General features: G+C 33.6%; 2 protein-coding genes across 5 annotated transcripts; one reads left to right on the top strand and one right to left on the bottom strand.

The window, feature by feature from the left end:
• Positions 1-4273: 4273 nt before the first annotated feature.
• Positions 4274-13903, bottom strand: LOC105321210 (glycerol kinase). 3 transcript variants are annotated; one of them, XM_066075795.1, is made up of 19 exons: positions 13498-13751; positions 13006-13268; positions 11583-11752; positions 11220-11293; positions 10790-10896; positions 10576-10653; positions 9209-9288; positions 8773-8910; positions 7563-7672; positions 7335-7437; positions 6989-7056; positions 6730-6772; positions 6389-6469; positions 6192-6270; positions 5934-6030; positions 5648-5732; positions 5373-5493; positions 4885-5043; positions 4274-4522 (listed from the first exon to the last, which is right to left on the bottom strand). In XM_066075795.1, exons 3-19 carry the CDS (start codon positions 11655-11657, stop codon positions 4455-4457), a joined length of 1566 nt encoding a protein of 521 aa, XP_065931867.1. In that variant the 5' UTR covers positions 11658-11752; positions 13006-13268; positions 13498-13751; the 3' UTR covers positions 4274-4454. The 3 variants fall into 3 exon arrangements, with proteins under 3 accessions (XP_065931867.1, XP_065931868.1, XP_034301560.2); XM_066075796.1 differs by lacking the exons at positions 13006-13268; positions 13498-13751 and adding an exon at positions 13772-13903; XM_034445669.2 differs by lacking the exon at positions 13006-13268.
• A 3125-nt stretch (positions 13904-17028) lies between these two features.
• Positions 17029-25904, top strand: LOC105321214 (CD151 antigen). Of its 2 annotated transcripts, none has more exons than XM_034443693.2 (8): positions 17029-17164; positions 17551-17617; positions 17982-18212; positions 18533-18607; positions 18946-19056; positions 25054-25242; positions 25546-25629; positions 25717-25904. In XM_034443693.2, exons 2-8 carry the CDS (start codon positions 17558-17560, stop codon positions 25783-25785), a joined length of 819 nt encoding a protein of 272 aa, XP_034299584.2. In that variant the 5' UTR covers positions 17029-17164; positions 17551-17557; the 3' UTR covers positions 25786-25904. The 2 variants fall into 2 exon arrangements, with proteins under 2 accessions (XP_034299584.2, XP_011417768.3); XM_011419466.4 differs by having other exon boundaries at positions 17063-17248.
• Positions 25905-26009: the final 105 nt, after the last annotated feature.

The following is a 26009-nucleotide window of genomic DNA, read 5'->3' as shown; positions in this document are numbered from 1 at the left end:
AATGATTACTAAATCAGAAAGGCATGTATTGTGATAAAATTAAAGAATCTTAAAATGTTATGAACATTCTTTATATATAATGAAAAAAAACCCACTAACTAATCAGAAAATGAACCACATAAGACAACTATGAATGGTTATGTCCAGATATAGTGTCGATTTAAATTTAATACCGAGGGATTTCAGATTGTTATAAAACAAAGAAACGAAGAAGAACACGCCTAATTCAATACTGTATCATCAAAGAACAGAAATTAATGAAAGTTGTCATTTATATTTTTGTACCTGGAACGTAGCAACGATATTATTTTTGAAAGTCGGGGGGGGGGGGGGGGGGGCTTAACCTTAAAATCTTCATAAGTTTTTACATGTTCCGCAAAAAGGGGGCAGCTCCTGCTTTTTAAAGTGTTTGGGGGGGGGGGGGGGCAGCGACACTTTGTCAATTTCCTTAATTAATATTTTTATACATACCCGTCTGTGAAAAACAGTTGAAATCGATATTGAAAAAAAGTCCACGATCTCTTCTTTGAGGTAACTCTTATTTTTTCTTTTTTCTCGGATAAATTTTCTTATGAACAATTGAGCAGCTTTAATCCATTCGGAAGTTCTAGGAGCACAATTTTTCAACACTTTTAGGTCGTTGGCAATGCAGAATCCCCCGCATACTTTTTATTTGTAAGCCTAACAACCACATAAAAAGCAAGGGTAAATATTGAACTGACTGAAACATTTTTATTCTAGTTAATTATTTATGTATCTTCAATCATGTATGTTTGACACAAAGGCATTCATAATTATACGAGTATAACATATAACTTGGTACAGTTTACGCCAAGTTATGTTATATCGTATAGCATAGGTAAAAATTGAATTCATTCCTTAAATAATATATATGAATAAAAAAGTTATGGCATCGTAAACTTGGCATAGATTAAAACACATCTTAAATTATTTTACTTAAAAAAACTATATGAAATGATTCACAATGAACGGGGGTCACTGTAAGCATTTTTTATATCGTAACAGATAATATTCAATTGTATAATTATGTATATTTTTTTCATTTTTTTTTTTAACCAAGGACCAAAAGAGATCGGTGATTTTTATCTAAATTGACCGGAATCCTGAGGTTACAAGGTGACCTTCCTGGAAACCAGAAAGTAGTGCATATCTTTTTTTACATATGGTCAACTTTACATACAACATTTAACACCCATTCACTTCAATCTTCCCCTTTGCCTCAAAACATCAATTGCATTTAACAAGTCTTACTTACATCAAAGTAATTTGTAGAATACTTTTTTTATTATTAAACATTGCTAAAAAATAACATAACCTGAAATAACTCAGCATTTGAAAATTTTAATGTTGTTACAAATTCTACTATGATTGTTACATTCATGTACATATGAACCACCAAAGAAAGGTAAGTGAATTAAGTGTATGTGTTTTGTCATTAGTATGAATCAGTATAGAACCTCGTTGGTCAAAAACTTCAGTCGAATCAAATATTTTTAAAATTCCTTCATGCACGGGAACATTTCTCAAAACTGAGAAGGTCAGAGATCTAGATTTAGTTATTGTTTCAGAATGCAAAACATTGCCGTCATAATGGCTTTTTTAAAAAAAAGTATTTTTAGACGGGGTCACGTGACCCCGTCTATTGGTTTACTGTCAGCCGAAGTCTCAAACCGGAAGGCACGCGAAGAACACATGAATTGAGTCTACGCGTAAGAAAATAGTGCAGAAACTTTTAATTCATTTCAGTAAATATATATTATAAAAACACGCATTAAATCGTTTTTAAGTCCTCTATGTATAAACCTAATTCTGTAAAGAAAATAAACATTATAGCTTTATTGATTAAAATATTCTTGCCCGGGTTCAAAAGTTGTAGCGATTTGTGGAATGAGTTACGTAACTGCATGCACAACGCCGTCGACGATTCAGTTTGTGGACGAGCTCATCAATCAATAGAAGAGGTTGAAGGTTGGATCGAAAGTAAAGTTCCCAAACACAGTGTGCCATTTTTTGAAAAATTGTGAATTCTAATTTAACAATCTATCGCCTGAAAATACCGAACTTAATGCGCGAGCCGAGGTTAAAATCTGGACGGGTTATACACAGATGTCTTATTACATATTAAATAGTTGTTTTATTGGCTTCGAGTCTATTTGCGGGAATGACTGCTGTTCATTTCTAAAGGAATTTTGTACATAGAAAATAAAAACAAGTCTGAATTTGCCTTCTCATTTATTTACTTTTAGTCAATTAAACTGAACTTTAATTTTGAACAATGCATTGCAAGCAAAATCTATATAGATTATACATTTTGGGTTACCAATAGATCAAATAATATATACAATCTTATAGATTGAAGAACCAAGTTAAATGTTAATGTTCATGTTGTCCGGCTTAGTTGGAATATATAATTATGTAATTTTTTTTAATGTTATTGTTATGAGACATAAGTTTACACCTTTTTCTGTACTAGACAAAAACCAAACATATTCATGATTGAAACGAATTCTTCATCAATATATTAATGTCTCTCATCAGAAACTCAGCTGATATTTCGCACTAATATTAGACCTATGAGTTCAGAGATAATGCATGGTTGTTATGTTTTAAATTTTTAATTTACCGTGTGGGAATACATGTAAATAAATAGTACTTATCTCAATTTTAGAAGATTAAAAACTACAAGTTTGTATCGTAGTTTTAAAATCTGATTTACAAATCCTTTATTGTAGCTCTTCGAAAAAATTGAAATTAAATCGCTTTCGAAATTGTTAATTTTTTCAAAGACACGCATGAAAATGTGCGCTTAATAGACGAGAGTGCATTGAAAGGAGACAGATCCCTGAGATGACAATGTCCTACAACAATTGTTAATTTTGCTGTTAAAAGTGTTAACTTTGCATATATTAGAAATTTTAAAATCAAATAATTCTGAATTAATAGCTAAAATTAACAATTTACAGTTATCATACAATAATTATTGCTTTGTCAATTGTCAGTAAAACATATTACCGCCATGTGAATAATTTTTTCTAGACATGAAACCAACTCGCCTTCATAAGCACTAAGAAACTGATCTGGACATTTTCCTTATTTTTTTTTCTAACCAGTCCTTTAACTGACTTTCTCCGTACATTTATCAGTTAATCGCTGCAAAAAAATCGTGATAGATAATTATAAGTCGGTCTAAAAAATCAACATGGCTACCGTGACGAACTGTTTTATTGTTATTGTACTTGGATTAATCTTATTGTAAAAAGAAATATTTCTAACGTCAGGTACCTGTTTGTTATCGGTATACAAATGTTAAACATTGTTCTGTAATTCAGCAGTTTGAGAGTTTTCGGAGTTTACATAAACCTTGTATAACAGATACCGTCTGGCTTGTGGATTTTCCCTTGGATCACAAAATTAAATAAATCTAATGATTTAAATTATCTACATAAATATAGTTGTTTTGATTTTCCAGTTTAGTTGTAGTTTTTAAAATTTTTCCTTGGGGTCTTATTTTACATAAAATACGGTTGTGTCAATTTTCTACAATTATGAAGAACAGTTCCGGTCGGGGTTTAGTAATATTTAGACAAAGTATCAGGTAATTGCAAAAAGCCGAATTTTAACATACTAGATTGAAACAACTTAATTAAATTCAAACTCATAATTTCTGGAACATATTCGAGCAAAACGTGGACAATTACAAATTCAAACTTTCAAGACCCCGTCTTTCAGTACTCTCAGTACTTTGATTATAAGTTGTTTTGGCTTTTTGCAGGCATTAGCAGTAGTAGCAGCTGTTTCGAAGAAGCACAATGACAGGTACAGTGAGACGTCTACCAGCGAAGTGGAGGACATCTCCAAAAAGAAAGAAAAAGTTTAGACCTAAACTGGGGGAAATGGTCTTGTGTACAGTGTTGTGACGTTATAACAATGTTCATGTCGTCATCATTGGTTTTATACATGCATGGTTTTAAGGGTGTCCTGGGAACTATTTCGAAGTGTGATACATGTAATTTCAATAAATTTGTTTTTAACTTAAGATGTTATTTCATGCGATGAAATTTCCCATCATAAAAAATGTTTTCAAAGAGGAAAGGGATATCATATTTTTAATTAGCTAGAACTAATTATAAATATTTACATATAGATAAAAAGATTTAAAAAAAAACCAATTACGTGTCCATCACATGTGTTTGGCACCACTGTACTTTCTCCTTCAGTTTTTTACTACAAAAAACAAAAGACGACTAGAATCGCAGAGATCAGAATATGACTGTAAACCAACTTTTATTCGCGTTATAATTTTGAGAGATTCGTGACAGCCGTATCTTTGCTAACATTAATTTTCACAGTGAACAATTATATCACTCATAATTCAAGAAATAAAGTCTTCGCAATAAACGTCACAGAGCCTGTTTATCTGTTGTACATGTATATCAGTCGGAGACCCAGTGCTTTGCCTTTTCTATAGCTTTATCCCATCTTTTGAAAAGTCTCTGGCGTTCTGCGTATAAAATGAAAATTCAACTTCACTGGAAAGTCAAGATTTAATTTGCTTTTGCAAAAAAAAAAAAAAATCAATATTATTCCATAATTTTAATAGTTTTTTTGGGTGCAGCAGTTTCATATTTTGATGTTTCAACTTAATTTATAGAAAATAATCTATACCTTGCAATTTTGTTTGAACTTTACTCAAATATGCTTCAACGTTTTACATCATGATGTTATATTACTTTTTCTTACGTGACTTTGTTTTTATATGATTGTTGTTTTTTTATTTTATGTATCATTGATATGGGTTGAGAGAAATAAAACAAGCAATTACCATGTACACATGAGTGGAAATAACAAAAATGTAATATTTACCGTTATCAGCCATTGAAGATGTGAACGTAGTAGAAGGTATTGAAAAGGTCACATCCAATTTCATTTTGTCTGCAGAAATTGGAAATATATCTACTCCTTTTGCCGCCCCTGCCATCAATGCGGCTCCGAAAGATGTCGATTCGGTTATAGATGATCGAACTACAAAAGTATTTTATGACCAACCCTAATTGCAAATTAGCATTGAAAATTTACATAAAATTCAAGGAAAAACGCCATATTCAAGTTTGAAAAATTCAGGAATTAACATTCCCTTGGTAGCTTCTTTCTTAGTAATGCATTTGTGTGCAAAATTCTAAGAAATAGCAGCGCATATGTGCAAGTCGGACAAAAGGCTATTTAAATATTTGAAAACCTTATTTCGACTAGATATGATTTCATCACTTGGATGTTACCAAAAAACTTCCAATTTTAATTCTACTATTTAACTCTGAATGATTTCATAATACATCACTGCAAAATGACCATACGGACGGGTTCGTTGATAAAGTTGGCCTGTATTTGCTGTAGTAGATTGTTAACTGTCATTCCGCCGTCCACTAATAATTCCGATATTGGAAACCCAGTGTCGACTTCCACGCCCGTTATCATCTTATTAAAAGCAGTCATCATACATATAATAAAGAATGAAAAAAAATCTCATTATTTATTCGACAGAATTTGCAGTATTACAATGCATATAGAAGAAGGTTTGTTTCATTTAGTTACATGTTAAGTGTTATTTTGGTTAAACTACAGGACTTACATCTTTGACCATAAAGCAGGTCGATTCCAGGGCTGCTCTACAAATGTGTTCCCGTCTAGTGTAACTTGTCATACCCACAATTGTTCTGTATACAAGAAAAATATATTATCTCAATGTCCTTACTCCAAAACTGCTCACTTCTTTACGGCACTGGTCAAAACACCACAAGTGCGGTATCAGCTCAGGCGAGCCAAACCCTGCTTTATTCTAGTTGGTATGTCCAACAACTACCTATTTGTCTGTGTATAGCAAATTAAACTTTTCACAATGGATAGTATTTGGTTACCCTCTTGCATCATCCTCCCAGTAAGGACTTAACAGACCCCCGAAAGCAGGCACAAAGAAGCAGTCATGCGTCGAATCAACAGAGGCTGCAAGTGTCTCTACAAATTAACAAACCTCTATTAGATGAAGAATCAAATATTCTAAAAATACTGGTACAGAACTTTAGTTTTTTATTATTTGATAAGAATAACTTCGTTCTGTAAATAAAAATCAAATGTTTTGAACAACATTTCTATTTTATATTCATAAACATCAATACCAATTTCATTCACTGATTGAACGATCTGGAGGTTGTTTCTTAGCCACCTCATCAACTGGCCACAACCCTCTACCGCACCCTAGAAAAGAGGAATGGAATCTTTTTATGATCATGGTTCAATTTATTTAAAAATCTAAAAAAATTCAGTGCTTTCATTTATTGACTGGTTTGTTTTAATTAAAATTAGTCGGCGTTACCCAAAGATTATAAACAACTGGTGCCGATTTACCAAGTTGAAAAAGTGGTGACGTCATCATACCACAGGTAGAATACACGGCCTTTGTGAATACAAAAGAACATTAATAGCCACAATAGTTTGCTTTGTTTACCACGTCAATATTTATACATTTTGGATCATTTAATTATTAAATGAAAATTATTAAACTCTATCATGTAAGTATTATTTCTTTTATTAATGGACTGTTAACATTGAACGTTAATTTAATTTAGATACTGTAGGAAACAAGTCTAGTATATAAATAAAATGTTTTTCAGGAGTTGCTACTAAATGAATTTCAAAACATTACGGAAGTCATACCTTTGCACCCGTGTTTATATTCAAGCAACCTGCAGTTCCATACCTTATAAAATAGATAATAGAAAATAACTATATTTTATCTCATTTAGTATTTTTTTTTCCATTTCGGCATTTTCATTTCAAGTAACAGATTACGATATAAATGAAAGTTAATAAAGTTACACTATGCCCAATAAATAACAGGTCCTCTTTTGAATCATGAAGAGGGATATGGTCTTAATGTAGATTGACAATTAGGTCGAATATACATGTCTCTTACGTGCATTTTGACTGTCCCTCCTTAAAACATAACTGTCCAACAGTACCCGCCATCTGATCTCCTATCATCTACAATTAAAAGGAGTATGAAGTCAAATCTGGCCCAAACCCAAACATATTAACCATCGTTTTGCAATGGTTACCAAGGATGGATTCCACGAAATAATTTAGTTTAAGATCAAAACTTTATAATTATAAATGGATTACATGGATAAATGGATCTGATGTTTGTTACACATAAGTAAAATACACCATAAATATTCGAAAAATGTCATGTTTGTAAATTTTGAATTCACTGGGTGGGTGTAAATACTAAATTAACAACATGACACCAAAAAAACACGAACCCCCGAAATAGGCACTCCAGCGAAAGCTCCATTTTTGACATATCCGTAAATTTCCGATGTACTCTTCACCTCGGCGAACACATGATGAGGAATCTTAAAGTAGCTACCAAAAAAGTAATCTTTTTAACTGATTATCACAATTTCAAATAATAAAAATATGAAAGTAGATTTATCAATTTGTTAAATTTAACTGGTACTTATCATTTACATATTATACTTAACTATTACCTGCACAACTCTGGGTCCCAGGTACATGTTTCCAGATTGAACAATCCCGTGATCTGTCCATTGGTGACGTCTGTACAATAAACACCCCCATCCAATCCGCCCGTCAGATTCTAAACCAGTATGGTGCGAAAATAGTAATCACAATGATTTCTGTTAGAAATGCATCTTTTTAAAATATATATGTATGCCGTACATCAAAATACAAAAATGATTGGGTTTATTTAATTCCTTAGGTGGGTTAAGTTGCGTTAATTAGTCCCCTACCGGTTTTCACCGGAGGGGACTATAGCCGTCTGTCTGTCCGTCCGTATGTCTTTCCCACTTCAGTTTTCCACGCTTTTTTTCTTTATGCATTTGAGGAATAATATGAAATTTGCTGAACAGCTTCAAAATGTCAAACTACAGATCAAGTTTACACTTTTGTAGCGTCTGGTTGACATATTTCTATATTCCAATTTTATAATGTTCGGGTTCGTTATAGGGCTCGGTGTGTATCAAATAAACGAGGAAAGTATGTAGTCAGTAATCATAGGCGTCGGAACCGGGGGGGGGGGGGGGCTAGGGGGGCTTAGCCCCCCCCCTTTTTTTTTTTCAAAATTAGACCTAACCATTAGGGACATAGCATCATAGAAGGTTCAGTCCCCCCACTTTTTCTCCCCCCCCCCCCCCCCACGGATTAGGAATTTCAGGATTTGTGGAAAAAAAATTTTGGTAGGTAAGATTTTTTCTTTGGAAGTATAGGTATACTCCCCCCCCACCACCACCCACGGATTAGGATTTCCATGATTTTGGGAATTAGTTTTTTTCTCCTCAACATTTCTGAGGATTAGTCTAGCCCCCCCCCCCCCTTTCAATTTGCTTCCGACGCCAGTGGTAATATTACCGTGCATGCTTGGACCATTCCTTGGATTGTTTTTAACAAACAAATAAGTTCTGTAAAATAGTGTCAAGCATTGTGTTGTAAATTTAATCGACAGGTTTTTTTTGTATTATTATTACAATCGGGTTCGTTATCGGGTTGGTCTGTTGATTCGGGGTACAGAAGACGGTAAGAAATGATATTCTGCATAACAGTGTATTGTTTTCACAAATTTCTACAAACTGGTAGGGGACGTGAATTGCTTATGCAATACTCTCAGAATGCTTGTTGATATTTGTTCCGTTGGCACTCTGAAATAATTGAATGCAATTTAAAACAGCATTTACATACCCATAATATCCAGGTGTTAATTGTACCGATGTAACAGGTGCCCTCTTCAATTGCTTCCTTTACACCGGGGACATTGGTGAGGACCCAGGGGATTTTGGTGTACCAAAACAACGAACTCAAAGGCAGTCCAGTGGTTTTCTAATCAACACAACTACAAGTTATTTGTTTATTCACAATCTTCTTACCCTGACGAATTAATGGATTTGTGGTTATGATAAGGCTAAATCATAGAGACTCAAAGAGTAAATGTTAACCATATAATACTTTCTTTGTTGCTCATGCGAGTATATACATTTATTCATATTTTTTACTGGAATTAATGCTAAATTCATAGAAAACAAAGAAAACTGTTGATTGAATTGTCACTGGCAGCTTTATTCTGACTGAATAATTTGATCATAAGGAATCAAATTGTAAGGTAATGTACAGTTCTTACTCTAAAATGGTCCTTGTTTCTTCCCGGCAGTTTATCCAGTTCTCTTTCGTTATCGTCGCGAACTCGAATGTCACACCATTCTATTAAAAGGTATCAGCATTTCTTTTTTGAATAAACTATTCGTATGTAAATGCTGTATATAATTAAGGTCTTCCGTTTCCAACGGAAGACCTTATTGTTTTCGTACTGTTTATTCTTATTTTTTTTTCCAAATTTTGTGCACGCGATTTCTCGAAAACTACTCAACCGATCTGAACAATTTTTTCACAGATGATGGGAAATTATCTGAATTTTATATGTTTTTGAATTTTTTGTCGTCATCACTTCCGGTCCGGATTTACGGTCGATTTTGTAATTTTTTACGACCAATTTTGTGCAGAGTTGATCTCAGAAACTATAAGAGATATGACTTTGAAATTTTCAGGATGGTTTGAAGTTGTGCACTATTTAGTTGTTTTGCACCAGTGGCGCTATTCCTTGGAGCTCGCTTAGTCACAAAAATGGGGTACAGATTTCGAATCAAAATTTCCATATGTTTTGATCAGTATCTTTTTATCAGTTGATATTTTGACAAGACATATAGAACAAAAGTAGTAGAGAATCAAAAGTTCTATCCAATAAAATCAAGAAAAAGGGGCTGGCCCCTTTAATTAGGGACCAAGAGACTCGTAAATTCTATTACGAATAACTTGAAAACGATAAATATTTTGTTATGCATTATAAAAATCAAAGTTGTTGATCTCTACATTATCGGTTTGAAAGAGTCATCGTCAGGCCCATGTATGACGTAATTAGGGTTTTTATTCTTTATCTTCAATTTTTTTTTTTTTTTTTTTTGGGGGGGGGGGGGTAATTTTGAAATTGTATCGATATCTCATGGTATCATTTTATCTAAAAAAAAAATCGGACGGAAGACCTACTCGTTACTCGTAACGAGGTCGTATCTAGTTATTGTTTATATTTTATCTACAGTGATAAACTACATACGAAATACATTTATCTGGATAAATATAATTTTCAGTCACTTTCAGCTGTTACTAGTATTACAAGTAGTCGCTTGCACAGCGTGAAGATGGGTAATATAATTAGATTAATTTCATTTCCGTTTGTCACTGATAGTTCATTTACAATGTATTCTGTGTTTTTGTGGAAAATTTGTTTGGATTTTGATATTTTACTTTGACTAAGTAGTAATTCATTCAGTATCATGGCATTTTAATCGATTTTAGAATATACCTAAGAAAATGTAGAAGATTTATGTGTTGAATATGATGTAAGAGTTTTCGTTTACTTCGTAAAATCTTTGTGGAATGTAAAGATACTACTTATAAACATTGTTACAAAAAGTTATTTTTGTGAGATTTTACCAATAGCGTTGTAGAAAGGTTTGCCTGTTTTTTTGCTCCAGGACAGAAAGGTCAGCATCTGGTTTGTGATTCCTAAACCTGTGTAGAAAGCAAACAGTAAAAACTATTTCACAGATAACATAAATGTAAGGACTAAATATCACATAAAATTCACTAAAGTAACTTAATACTTTTTAAAAAATGACGAAAAAAAATGAATAAGAAATAGGAGTACATTTGACTTGCTTTATGCTGATATTTTTGTCTTTGAGTTGCTGGGCAACGATTTCAATGCCGTTCACCACTGTCTCCAAAACATATAAGGGGTCCATCTCCGTCCATCTAGAGGATAGGTATGACTGTGTAGTGTGTACATACATGTACATGTATATATTATTTTGATTATCACCTAACCACAAAACTTCATTTGTCCTTTGGTCTGGGGTTATATGATTAATGAGAACATCTATATCAGCTTGAATGTACATTCGTCATGAACAGCCGAAAACTTTGGAATACAATGTAATTACAAATGATAATAATGATACCTTAGTACAATAATATTATATCCCCTTCGTTAATAATAATAGAAACCGGAACTCTTAATTAATATGAGAATGCTATCATTAATTATTAAAATAAATAGCATTAGGCAGTGGCCTTACCCTTCGTTTGGCTCTATCCTCTTTGTCTCTATGCTACTGGACGCTAGTACCTCGCCTGTATTGCTATCAAATACCTAAATAGTCAACAGAACTATTATATATTAAGAAACGAAGAAATGGCTAAATCGGCAAACCAACAAGTCTAGGCTCCAAGTATTATCATTGTCTAAAATTAGAAGCTGTGTTATCATAATCGTATATCATATAATTAAAGATATGAGAGAGAGAGAGAGAGAGAGAGAGAGAGAGAGAGAGAGAGGGAGAGAGAGAGAGAGAGAGAGAGAGAGAGAGAGAGAGGAAGGAGAGAGTGGAAGGAGAGAGAGAGGGGGGGGGCGGACGGGCGAAACTTTTAATATTACTTACACACACTTTGGTGTTGCTAGTTCCCTGGTCAATACCACATACCAAAGGTGGTGGGTCCATTTTAGTGAAGGACATGTTCAACTGAGCCTGCTATAGCAAAATCGTTGGCAAAGTCAGAGAAGATGGGTAGATAAGGATTGTAAAATACCTATGTAAGGACGGATAAGACTCTAAAAATATAAATATAAACAAATCTAATATTTTTTTAAATCATTCAAAACAATGTATTTTTAACATAACATCGATTTGCAACTCTTTAATATGTTAAATACTTGAGATATTTTTTATTTAAACTTGCGTATGGGTATCAAAACTTTCAAATAGTGTCATTTTTGGAAATTTAATGCGTTTTCTTTTATAGAGTGGGACTATGTTCCGTATTTTTGTCTTAGTTTTTATAAAATCAAATGGAAAACAAAATGATTTTAATAAACAATAATGTGGAAGGATGACTCACTATACGTTGAAATATCATTTTGATTACCAACAGTTGAAAGTGTTAGAAAAATAAAACAAGTCCGTAGATTTATGGCCAAAGTCGTACATGTATAATAGCGTTTTAACAGCGCATTAGGTTGCGATTGAAATGGCTCAGTGTTTTATCGTTTATCAAAATATTCAAAACTGAATACAGTTAGAATTTGTCCTTCAGCAAACTTGGATCATCATTATTAGATTGATTCAATTGAAAAAAAAAATAGAAATTGTATTTCACGACTAAATCAAATGGGCATGTGCGTTATCTTATCCCCCCCCCCCCCCCCCAATCTTCTTTCGCTAAGTGATGCTGAATTAAATGTGAATAAAACATGATTAAGAAATTCACGGGACCACGAGCAATTGAAACACATGGTCACGAAAATTCGTGCGATATCCATGATTTGAAAAAAATTTCTAGTTCTTCATTGAAATTCGATTGGAAACATGATTCGATTGTCGAAATTTGTGAACCAGTTGTATTTCGAATTTCATACTTTTTAAAGGTTGAATTCGACACTAATGATAGTTAATAATGGAGTGTTTAAACCCTCTAATTGTTCTCCCATAGACAATTTATTTCACATTAATTCAACTTTCGAATTAAGAAGTCAGTGTAATCAATTATTTTTACTTATTCTACATGTATGAGAACGATTCGATATGTAATTATTTCTGTTCATATTTTACTTCATTATATTTGCGAAGCCTGGTGTGAATACATGCATGTCAACCAAATGTCTACAACATGTCAAGTTGAGTTACAGATCGATCTACATCTAAATTACATTTATATGTTCTGTACAAAACATTTCGAATTTAAAATCAGTTTCAAATGAAAACAACTCAATGATCATAAACCTCTGTTATTTACCGATTTTACAACATACACATTTTTGTCATTATAATCAAACAATCTTAATAGACATCAAGTAAACGTTATAACCTTGACACTGCAACTGCTCAGAATCAGATAAAAGTACACTGCAGACCGGTTAGAAGTAGCTATGGTCGGGGAGGGGTGGGGCAGGGGGGTGTTGCCCCTTCTCTTTTTCTGTCTCCTCGTCTTTGGACATTTTGGGGGCAATAGATCTAATTTTCCCCTTTAGAATTCAGTGGCATGTCACCGTCTGGAGAAGGGCGTACGCAAGCGTCAAATGATGTGTCGGGTCACTGCATCCAACAGCGCTTTATTTTAGATGACAGCGTCTACTTTTCATCAAGTAGAAAAATGGAACGATCTCAGAAGAGAGCATCTGAGTAAATGTATATCTGAGATTAAATCTCATTTTCAATATTACATATGTAGCAACACAAAAGTTATGCACCATATACTAGTACCAGCGCTTATAGATGTTTGCATCTAGGTCATGCATACACATAATTATGGAAGCATGTTTGATGCATATGCTGCTCTACATTAAAATAAGGTTCTTACCAATATTTCTGCACGACTGAATTTAGAAAGGCAGATCCATGAACAGTTCCTTTTCACATCCAATACAATTGATACAGTTACCCATAAACCTAAGGCAAGGACGTTTTGTTTACACTGAAGTTTATCGTCGTCGATGTCAGATTGTTCTGTTGATGAATCGTCATGAGTTTGATTACTCAAGGACAATCATCTTAGACAAATCTTAATGCACACTGAATTATGCACGTAGAGTTTACTTTGACATTTAAATGAAGATAAAATGGCTAAATTTTACCTGGGTCGGACTGCCTGGTCAGTAATCTGCATGTGACCCACATAATGTAATTTATAAATAGCACTGCTTTCCCCGACCGTCCACTGACCGTGTGGCCAGCTTGACAAACTTTATACCCCTCTTTCTGAACTGCGCTGTGAAGTTCAAAATAATTATTTGTACTCATATATGCATGCATATCAAAAAGCAAATTTAATATTTTTTTTCGATCTTTACTTTATTTGATCACACCCCCTCCCCCCCCCCCCCCCCCCCCCCCCGACCACAATGATCAGAAAGGCATGTACTGTGATAAACTTAAAGAATCTAAAAATGTTATGAACATTCTTAAATGGGCATGGTCACGATTTGGGTAAAATTCAATTTTACTTTTTTTTTTTATCATTTTCAATGCTTTAGGAATGGATTTCTAATGATTAAGTGAAATTTGACAGTGAGTCGTAGAGTTATGAAAAGATACACAGGTCGAAACCGCTAGATTTTGTGACGTCGGCATAAATTTGCATACAAAATTAGGTTTCTGTTTACTTTTATTGCCAAACCAATCAGGTGAATGAGTTGCAAGGCACTGTGGGCTACTGCAAGTTTCAGTGTATACAAAGCGTACTGAAAATATATTACCATTTTGAATTGTCCTTTGGAAACTCAATTTCAATTATTTTTCATAATTAATGAAATAAACCTGGAAAATCATGTCTGATCTTTCATTTCTATGCTCACATTTGAAAAATATTGCCTATGAGGCCTTATAATATCAACCCATCTAAATACCTCATTGTCAAAGTACTCCCTATTATATTAGAAGCAGTGAGTACGTTTTTCACGTGATACCCCAGGTTTGGGACAACATTTATTATAGTAGAATTTGAAGTTTCTTCAGGGACACTCATCAGAATGCTTAGTGTACAAAATACTACACGATACATAACTTGTACTTCTGTATTTGTATATTTGTGCATTTCTACTATCGTGGCTATTTATGTATGCTAAAAATGTACAATTACCTGCATTTATTAATGGTGTACTATAATTAAGTCACCAATAAACAATTAGACAGTTTTTCCTTATCAAAATTTGCTTGTACTTGTATGCGTATGTATAAAACAGCCACAAACCACGTGTATGTGTTGAAAAGTAAACACCAATAGTAGACCGTCATGCTTTGCGACTCACTCACTGGATTGGGGAACCTTTTTGACGTAAATATTATCACATGTTAAATAATGCTATCCATATAAGGTAGTGTACCCGACCTGATACAAGGCTCAAAGCTCTTTGTCATATAAACAAGACTCGTGCCCTGTTTTTGTTTACATATGTTCAATATACTAGTAACAAAAATTTTTCAAGCTGATTTGTTTATTTTCATATTCTTTTAAAGCATAAATAAACTGTTTCTAACGTTTAACACATTTATTTTAGATCTGAAAATAGAATTTTTACTTCAACATTCAAAATAGAAACAAAAACTTTGTTAACATTGCAAAGAATTGTAAACTCTGTACCTCGCTAAAAACTCAACAAATGATACTCAAATTTTGATTGCCTATTAAAAATTCCTTACTTAAGCAATGTAAACATTAAAATCGGAAAAATTATTTTTGACCAAAATCGTGACCATGCCCCTTTAAATAATGAAAAAAACCCACTAACTAATCAGAAAATGAACCACATAAGACAACTATGAATGGTTATGTCCAGATAATGTTATGTTAATACCGAGGGATTTCAAATTGTTATAAAACAAAGAAACGATGAAGAACACGCCTAATTCAATACTGTATCATCAAAGAACAGAAATTAATGAAAGTTGTCATTTATATTTTTGTACCTGGAACGTAGCAACGATATTATTTTTGAAAGTCGGGGGGGGGGGGGGTGGGGTGGGGCTTAACCTTAAAATCTTCATAAGTTTTTACATGTTCCGTAAAAAGGGGGCAGCTCCTGCTTTTTAAAGTGTTTGGGGGGGGGGGGGGCATCGTCACTTTGTCAATTTCCTTAATTAATATTTTTATACATACCCGTCTGTGAAAAACAGTTGAAATCGATACTGAAAAAAAGTCCACGATCTCTTCTTTGAGGTAACTCTTATTTTTTCTTTTTTCTCGGATAAATTTTCTAATGAACAATTGAGCAGCTTTAATCCATTCGGAAGTTCTAGGAGCACAATTTTTCAATACTATCAACCGGGTAGTTTTAGGTCGTTGGCAATGCAGAATCCCCCGCATACTTTTTATTTGTAAGCCTAACAACCACATAAAAAGCAAGGGTAAATATTGAACTGACTGTAACATTTTCATTCTAGTTAATTATTTATGTATCTTCAGTCATGTATGTTTGACACAAAGGCATTCATAGTTATACGAGTATAACATATAACTTGGTACAGTTTACGCCAAGTTATGTTATATCGTATAACATAGGGAGAAATTAAATTCATTCCTTAAATAATATATATGAATAAAAAAGTTATGGCATCGTAAACTTGGCATAGATTAAAACACATCTTAAATTATTTTACTTAAAAAAACTATATGAAATTAAATGAATCACAATGAACGGGGGTCACTGTAAGCATTTTTATATCGTAACAGATAATATTCAAATGTATAATTATGTATATTTTTTTCTTCTTTTTTACCAAGGACCAAAAGAGATCGGTGATTTTTATCTAAATTGACCGGAATCCTGAGATTACAAGGTGACCTTCCTGGAAACCAGAAAGTAGTGCATATCTTTTTTACATATGGTCAACTTTACATACAACATTTAACACTCACTCACTTCAATCTTCCCCTTTGTCTCAAAACAGCAATTGCATTTAACAAGTCTTACTTACACCCAAGTAATTTGTGGAATACTTTTTTTAGTAATGCAAGAGACTAACTTGTGAATTCCTAAACGCTTTTGTGCAGTAATTATTTTCAGCATCACAATATCATTGAAATTCAAATGCGAATAAGTGCATTGAACAAAGAGAAGTATTTTGATGTAAAATACTCATTTATTCCGATATTATGCTAGCATGTTTGGTCGCCTTTCCTATCGACAACACACAATGACCATTGGAAACGAGATCGCCAACTGTATTGAGATTTCCAGATGATAAATAAGAATAATGTTCCAATTAACCGACTGTAAATTAAATTTTGGTTTTTTTTATTGTGTCTAAAATTTAATCAGATTAATAGCAATCTTCCAAGGTGCCGCCTCGCCTATAACTGTAATTGGTCACCTGTGTAAGGTATGGACAGTGACGTCATGCCGTCTACCCAGGTATATAATGACCTGTCCATTGTTCGCCGAGAGACCCCAACTGTGACGCAAAAAATCCCAAAACAAATCAACAACAACAACAACAAGGTTGGACACGTTGTGAGGAGGTTTTGTTTGGTAAGCAAACATTTTTCAAAACCAAAAAGTCAATTCACTACAACAGGTCTCAAGTCATAATATTTTAAACGGACAACAAACAAGGTAAGTTTATTTCCAATCATTTAAAAATCATGTACATTTAATAAAAATACAAAACTTCATTATTTTACTTATCGGATTTTTTATTTACATCGTTTAAAAATAATACAAAAGAGTTTTGGTCATAAGAGTCAAAGTTTTAAACATTCTTTGCATAAAAAAGGACCACATCACTAATTGGTAATTTCTTTTTAAAAAATTTATTGTTAATTTTTCAATCCTTTTTTTTCTTCGTTTATTTAATTTCGACGATGTTATATGAAACAAAGTAATTTCCATCAGTTCATATGCTCACCTTTTGACAGATAAACAATGGGTTGCTGTGGCACTCTTGGACACATCTACCTTGTTGTTGTGAATGGACTGTTCATGGTAAGTGTCGACGATTCTCAGAAACAATATTCAATTGATGTAAGAAATGAATATCAAACAATAAACGGAAATAATAATATATTTAATAGCTGTAAAATCAAGTTATTGAAATTGAACTCGAACATATCAAAGGATACATTTTCCGTTATCCATGTATATAATACTTATAACAATTGATGTTATAATAGTTTCTGTGGATTGCAGAATGTTATTTTCAGCTTTTGATTTATATCATGCAACTACATGTATAAGATTCTAAACTACTGTTTTCGAAAATTTTTCGAATTTTTCTATAATCAACTCTATTTTTTTTTAAGAAATTCAATATGCGAGCCAATGCAACACAATATCGTTAATTTTCCAGCTCTTCGCCATCATGTTGATCGTGCCCGGGGCCGTGATGCTTGCTGACGTCACCTACGTGAACCAGAAAGTAGTGCCCCTGATGAAGACGCTGTCCGTGGGGAGCTTCAACGCCGCCGACCTAGCAGACGGCCTGGCCATCGTCATGGTGGCGGCAGGGGGAGTCATTCTGTTCATCGCCACCCTGGGGATATGTGGGGCGTGTAAGAAGGCGCGGAGCTGTCTCTGTGTTGTGAGTACTTTGATCATTGCAGGAAATAAATGAGACAATTAGGTTTTTTCCAATGAAAACGAAGATCAGATTTTGTTGTATAATATACCGTCGCCATAGAAGTAAATGGCCGTATGTAGTATGTGCTATCAAAAATAGGTTTTTAGTGCCATCTATATTTATTTGATTGGTCATAATTATGTTTTACAAGATTTGAAACATATTTTTGAATTTAATATATGTAATTGATAATTATATCTGCACAGTGCGTCATCAGGTTTGTTTCAGTACTTGCATTAATGTACATGCATACAATTATATGTATGATATATATTTTTCAGTATTCCTTGGTTGTGTTGAGTTTAATTGTGGCCCAGACAATTGCAGTTGTTTTATGGATTTTGATGAATGCCGAGGTAAGCAATTTTTACTGTCCTATCCCTTTTACAAAAAAATATGGAAGCCTTCGACCCCTTTGGATCTGCGCGTGAATAGATCACTTTTGATATCGATATAAATAGAATTATCAAGCATATGCAAAGAAGGTGTTAGAAGAGGCTAGGGTTTAATAGGAAATAAAGGTTTTTTTGTACTCTCTGATAACCTTTGTGTACATCTTGTTTTTTAAGCTTTGAAAAAATGTTATATAAACTTACCATATAGAGTCACTGACTAGAATCCTTTTAAAGCACGGGATAAACATAACGGGATTATATAAATCCACAACCATTACATGAATTATTTTCCTTTATAGGCCCAGTCCTATTTGAAATCTCAGCTCTTATCACAGCTGACCAATAAGTACTCAAATGATGATCTCACCACAGACGAAATTTCAACAGCATTCAACTTCATGTTTATGACTGTGAGTATTTTTAAGTGCAAGTATAATCATTATGCAAATCTCGTATTGACCAATCACATATACAATTGAATCACTTAAATGTTGCATAATCATTGAGCATTCTAGAGATAAAAAAAATTGAAAAATATTTGACTTCAAAATTGTAATTGTTTTTATGTAAGCAATATATGGTGTGTTGTATTTACAAAGACGACTGTAAACCAAGCCTTATATTACATGGATTGTAAACCGAGCATTATATTACATAGACTGTAAAGCAAACATTACATATGTATATTACATGGACTGTTCAAAATTGTAATTGTTTTTATGTAAGCCATATATGGTGTGTTGTATTTACAAAGACTGTAAACCAAGCCTTATATTACATGGACTGTAAACCAAGCATTATATTACATAGACTGTAAAGCAAACATTACATATGTATATTACATGGACTGTTAACCAAGCATAATATTACATGGACTGTAAACCAAGCATTATATTACAAAGACTGTAAACTGAGCATTATATTACACTGACTAAAAAAACCCATTATATTACATAAACTGTATTACATGTACTGTAAAGCAAGCATTATATTACATTGACTAAACCAAGCTTAATATTACATAGACTGTAAACCGAACATTATATTTCATGGACTAAACCAATCATTATAGTACATGGACTGGAAACCGAACATTTTATTACTATTACAGTACATACGTTAATTATACCCGCACTTTCTAAAGAAAGTTCGGGTAAATTGTTGTTACCCTGTTCCGTCCGTCCGTCCGTCCGTCCGTCCGTCTGTCACGTTTTACTTTCTCAAACTGCTCTTACATCTTATAAACCAGCAAACTGAACTCTTGGATTTTGATTTGGGGTATCATGTTGTTTTGTAAAAAGGTTTCAATAATTCTCTGTTAGTCCTGGGGGTCAAATAATTAGTAAAAAATGACGTTTTTTCACAAAAAACCTTCTTCCTCGAACTCCTCCTACATTTTCAACAGTAGACAAATCATCTTTTGGAATATGTTTTAGGGTATCCTATAGATGCGCAATAAGGTTTCGGAATTTTCAATTTTGTCCTGGGGGTCATTTAATGGCTGAAAAATGACGTTTTTTTTACAAAAAAACTGGTTTCAAAAACGTCTTTTTTTTTTGGCAGTAGCCAAATGATCTTCTAGAATATGATTGGGGGTGTCATATTGAAGCGTGATCAGGTTCCAGAATTTTTTTTTTTTTTAAGGGGATCAGTGGGCAACAAAAAATGACGTTTTTTTGCAAAAAAAATATGGTTCCCAGAACTCCTCTTACAACTTTTGGAGTAGCTATGTCATCTCTTGGGATATAATTGGGGCTGTCCTATAGATGTGCAATAAGGTTTTAAAAATTTAAATTTCATCCAGGGAGTCAAATAGTAGCAGAAAATTGACGTTTATCACTAAAAAAAAAACATAGATCCAAGAGCTCCTCTTATGATTTAATGGATAGACAATCATATCTTGGGATATGATAAGAACTGTTCTATAGATGTGCAGTAAAGTTTTAAAAATTTAAATTTCATCCAGGGAGTCAAAAAGTAGCAGAAAAATGACGTTTATCACTTCAAAAAAACATAGATCCTAGAACTCCTTTTATGATTTAATGGATAGACACATCATATCTTGGGATATGATAGGAACTGTTCCATAGATGTGCATTACGGTTTTGAAAAATTAAATTTAACCCTGAGGCCCATTACCTAACGGTACATACCTTTTGATGCCCTTTAAGGATCAAGAATATAAATGGTTAAGGGGTGGGGATCTCAACTGTTTTCGAGATATTTGTGCACTTCCTGTTCAAGGGGGGTCATGACCACCCCCGGGGCCCATGACCTACATACCGTTTGGTGCCCCTTGACACAAGGAACAAGAATATATATGGTTTAAGGGTGGGGATCTCAACTGTTTTGAAGATGTTAAGGGACTTGCTGTTTGAGGGGGTCAGGACCACTCACAGGGCCCATGACCTACATAACATTTGATGCCCCTTGACATCAGAAACATGAATATATATGGTTTAGGGGTCATGATTATAACAGTTTCTGAGATATATGGTAATTTCAAATTCCTGGGAGGTGGGGATGACCCCAGGGGTCAGATCTAATAAACCCTATATATTGCCAGTAACAGCCAATATATGATTATGAAAACCCTATATTATTATCTTTGTCCGTTCAAGTTACCATTTACAATAGAGTCTACGATTCTTCCTACAAGGTTCAATGTTAGACCCCACACCCTTTTGACACCCCCCTCCCCCCCCCCTCCCCCGAAAAGTGGTTGTCTAACCCAAAATGAGCAAAATCAAACCAGGGTGCACAACTAGATTTGCAGGCCTATCATATCCTAGAGTTTTGTACAATTATGTTCAGCCATCTCTGAGAAACAAGTTCAGAGCGGGAAAGAAGAAAAAGAAGATGAAGAATAATAATACATGTATTAAGAACCGTACAAAAACAATAAGTCTCCAAACTTCATTCAGGAGACTTAATAATTAATAAAGATTAAATAGAAATAGGATCATCAAACATCAATAATTTAAAGATAATTGACAATTTCTGATTCTAAGGGGGTCAGGATGACCCCTTAGGGTCTTGACTTACATGCCATAATGATCTGATGCGCCTGCATGACCTAAGGAGGAATAATATCTTTGAATTAAGGTGGGAATCTCAATGGTTTTTATGATATTTGATAATTTCAGGAAGAGCACTTGGGATCATGACCTACATACCATCTTCAATGCCTTGAACAAAGAAACAATAATATAATATGTACATGATATATGATTCAATTTAAGAACCCAGATAAAGACAACACCTGGGGGTCATTAATGTACTTTACACCAGTTGATGCATCATAATGACTTAAGAAGATATTTTGTATTTTCCTGTTTCGTGGGGTCAGAACAGTCCCATAAGGTCATGACCTACATTGTATTTGATGCATTATAATACATTAAGAAAGAAATACTCCTTCCTTCCTATTATACCTCATATAAAAAATATAAGTGTCTACACTTACTTACATATGTAATACACAAATTTAATAAGAAATTGTTTATACAGGGTCAATATGGGGTCAACTCAACAGTGCATGCAGTCTGACAAATGAAAAAAATAACTTTTGCAACTAAAATGACAGAAACTTTACAAATGCGATAGGATAGGTAACGATGATAAGCTTATTTAAATATTAAAAGATGATGATACAGTATGCTGTCAAAGGGAGATTACATTTAGAAAGTGAAAGTAGAACTTGTATATGCTGGCAGGAATCCCATGCTGGCATCTCATTATATTGTGCTACTGCTACTACATGTATTATGCTTACCTAAATTGGTCAACATCATAATGATAATCCAATTAAAACACAATAATGAATTCCTTTAGCTGATCTTAACTACCGTAATCCTTTTCTGCATACGGAAAACACAGACATGTATGTATGGGTGTTGCTAAAACGCGGAACGGAAAACGGAACGGAATGGAAAATATCATCACGTTTATCGCTTAAAAAGGGTATAGACTGGCCAGAAACGATTTACTTTGTATCATTTATTTATATCTAATGAATGATTATCAACATGTTGCTATCTTATTAATATTCATATGAATGTCTATCAATTATAGCATTGTATTCATTCGGTTGAGTACGAAACGGAAAAATCAAATGTATACGAATTGTGAAACATTAACATGATTAAACGAGCAAATTGGCTATAACTTTTTACTTATTTCTCTTATATGGTATTGCTGGCACATTAGCGTAACGTACGCAGTTAGTGAAAGCGTTTTATGCGTGTTTTGAGTATTTTTATATCATTTTCAAATATGATGTACATGTATATATACATGTACTTACATCAACATTGAATTTTCGGTGTTCTAGACTATCTTTTATCATACAGACGATACAGTATTATCGAGATGGAAGAAAAAAACCGTAGGACTGACGACATTAAAAATTGAAATACAGTAAACATTAAAATACCCGGTAATTTGTGAAACTAGTAATTTGTGAAACTAGTATTTTTAGCAATGCAATTTTGTTTACGTTTGCATTACAAAGCATGCAGTTGTTTATTCCAGCAGCTATATACATATGATCCGAATAGAGAGCTCTAGACGTTGCCTGGTTTGATTTTCCGATTATATATTGGGACTATAGTCTGTCGATCCCAAAATATTCATGCAGCACATTTGGACGATTTATAATGGAAAATGTTGACATCTTTTCTCCATTTGGAAGTCACTCAGAAGACCTTGCACAATTTTTCAACACTATCATCCGGGTCTGTTAAAATGCAAAACCCCGTAGACTTCTTTATTTTTAGCCGTGTATTTATACCAGCTGATAAGCTAGAGAGAACGTTTTAAAGAAAGAATAATGAGAATGTTTAATGCTTCTAAAAGAGAATCGCTTGAACCCTGAGGTATATATAAATATACAGCAAAAAGTGAATCGAGGATATTTTGGGACAGAATATAGTGGTCAATGCATGTACTGTTAATTTTGAGGAAATAAATATTCTTGAATAAATAATCTAATATTGCTAATCTTTCAAAAAAAAAAATTAAAAAGGTACATAAAGTATATCGTTTTAGCATACTTAACAAATCTATGAGGTAAATAACATTAGATAAGAATTTCCGTTTTCCTTCCGTTCCGTTTTCCGTTCCGCGTTTTAGCAACACCCATGTATGTATACACGTGAACCCATCTAATCGAAGAGCTGGGTAAAACTAGTACCCGCTAATGAGACATGCAAACCTGTGTTGTGTACGTAACTTCAGACAAAGATCAGTCATTTGTAACATGCATGTATTTTATGACCTATTCTTCAAATCAACTTGCACTATTTTATTAGGTAAATAACAGCTTTAAGGTGGTGCAGGACACCTGCACATTGTGATGTACATGTATACTTCCTATTGAGATAAACAATAAAGTATGTTGAATATTGATAACATATTTACCCCCCAAAAAATGTTACCTAACATTGAAGCGCAATGGGTTAGAGCGTTTACATGTCTGTAAGAGCATTGGGGTCCAAGGTGTATTTTTGGTAATTTACGAATTTTCATGGGGAGGGGGATCTGGACCCCTCACTCCCACCCCTTCTCTAAATCTGTGCACACGATGATGTTCATGTAGACACACAGAAGCAAATCTAAAACCGGCAACCGCCACGGGGAGGGTCATAATTTGATTTTTAATTGTGTTTGTAATAATTATATAAACCATTATACTTCCTATGACATAAAATGTTAAGATTATTGATTAACTGAAAATTCACTGCAAACAGTTCTACCCCAAATTGCACATAAAGTGCTGCTCATGTCACGATGTGTATTATCATATGGGCAGGGATCTCATCCTTCAGTTATGAAAATTATAATTTTCAAATGTATTACCGGAGTTTGCATGTAGCCTTCATTTTTAATTAAACTGGTACAAAACAGTGTTATTTAGGGGCAAACACATGGTGCGGGTATTAATGTCTAATGACAGCATCTAGTTATTATTGGAAATGACTGGCTGAGGAACGATCACCGACAATTATACTACAGATATTTGCGAACAGAGGTTGCTCGCGAATCTCGCGTACATTTTCCGCACGCGTACAATTTTTTGTTAACATTGGCTATTTGTTTACATTTTTTTCGTAAATAATCATCACAACGATTTTACCTGTTCAAATTACCGGTAGCAGAGTGTCGTTCGTCAGCTCTTTATATATATGCTTTACTTTTGACATGAACAAGTCGATCTTTGAATAACATACATGTACCTATAAGTTAAAAAAATTAATAAATTGATTCCACAGGACATTGGTCTGGAAAAAAAAATGCGTCGATGCATTCTTTATTTTTTCGACCCTATTAATAAAACGCATACTAAACAAAATGGGCATATTTCATGCATATATTTATCATTATAGTATGGCTTCAATCATTTTCAGCTTGAGTGCTGTGCAGTTAATGCAGTGACAGGGACAACGAACGATTTTGACTCCACCCCCTGGGTTACAGGTGGGTCAGCCGGCTCCAAGAACGTCCCCATCTTCTGCTGTTCTGGTATTGACGCTAATTCCGCTGGTGCGGCATTCACCGCGTGCACTGACTCCGTCAGCACCGGTTATTACGGAATAGTAAGTTTTGAAACCTCATCTCATTCTTATATGTACCTACTTCGGCATTGTATGGATGCAATGTTGCAGACACTATTGAAATACAACCACTTTTGGAATTAATTATCTCAATAGTGGTTGCAACAGTGCGTGTGTACTGATTTTTATTTTTATTTTTTTATATATATATGAACTTTTTTTAAATTATGCACGAAGAACACAATTACATAAGGAAACATGCATACCCTAAATAAAACTTCTAATTATATCGATTCCTATAATCACAACTTTAATCTACAATGGTTTATACAAATTTCTTCCTAGGGCTGTTATGATGCTTTCTACAATCTCGTAATGAAGTACTCCATATACTACATCGCTGTTGGAATTACCATCCTTGTTGTTGAGGTAATCTACATAATAATAATTTCAAGTCATCGAAAAGGTTTAATTTACTTTAATTTTATATTAAACTTGTGTGATAAAATTTTACAGACGCTTGGAGTTTTCTTCGCCTGTTGCATGTGCAAAAATCTGGGAAAGACTGAAAACGGGAAAGTCTGAAGTTATCTGAGGAAAAGCCCTGATTGTGCGTTAGAAAGTTAAATACATGTAAATATATTCAATCATTTGCCTTGATTGTTTGTTATAAAGTTATCGTTAAAATAAAGTTTTCAAAACCGTTCTGTTCTTTTTATATATACAACAAATACATTATCATAAAAGTATTAAATACAATCTTGAAGTCAGTGAAAATATACGACTTGTTATATATATTTAATACTAGA

Source organism: Magallana gigas, chromosome 2 (assembly GCF_963853765.1).
Source record: "Magallana gigas chromosome 2, xbMagGiga1.1, whole genome shotgun sequence".
Classification (NCBI taxonomy): domain Eukaryota; kingdom Metazoa; phylum Mollusca; class Bivalvia; order Ostreida; family Ostreidae; genus Magallana; species Magallana gigas.
The sequence above is the reverse complement of the archived record's forward strand: the minus strand, read 5'-3'. Positions and strand labels throughout refer to the sequence as shown.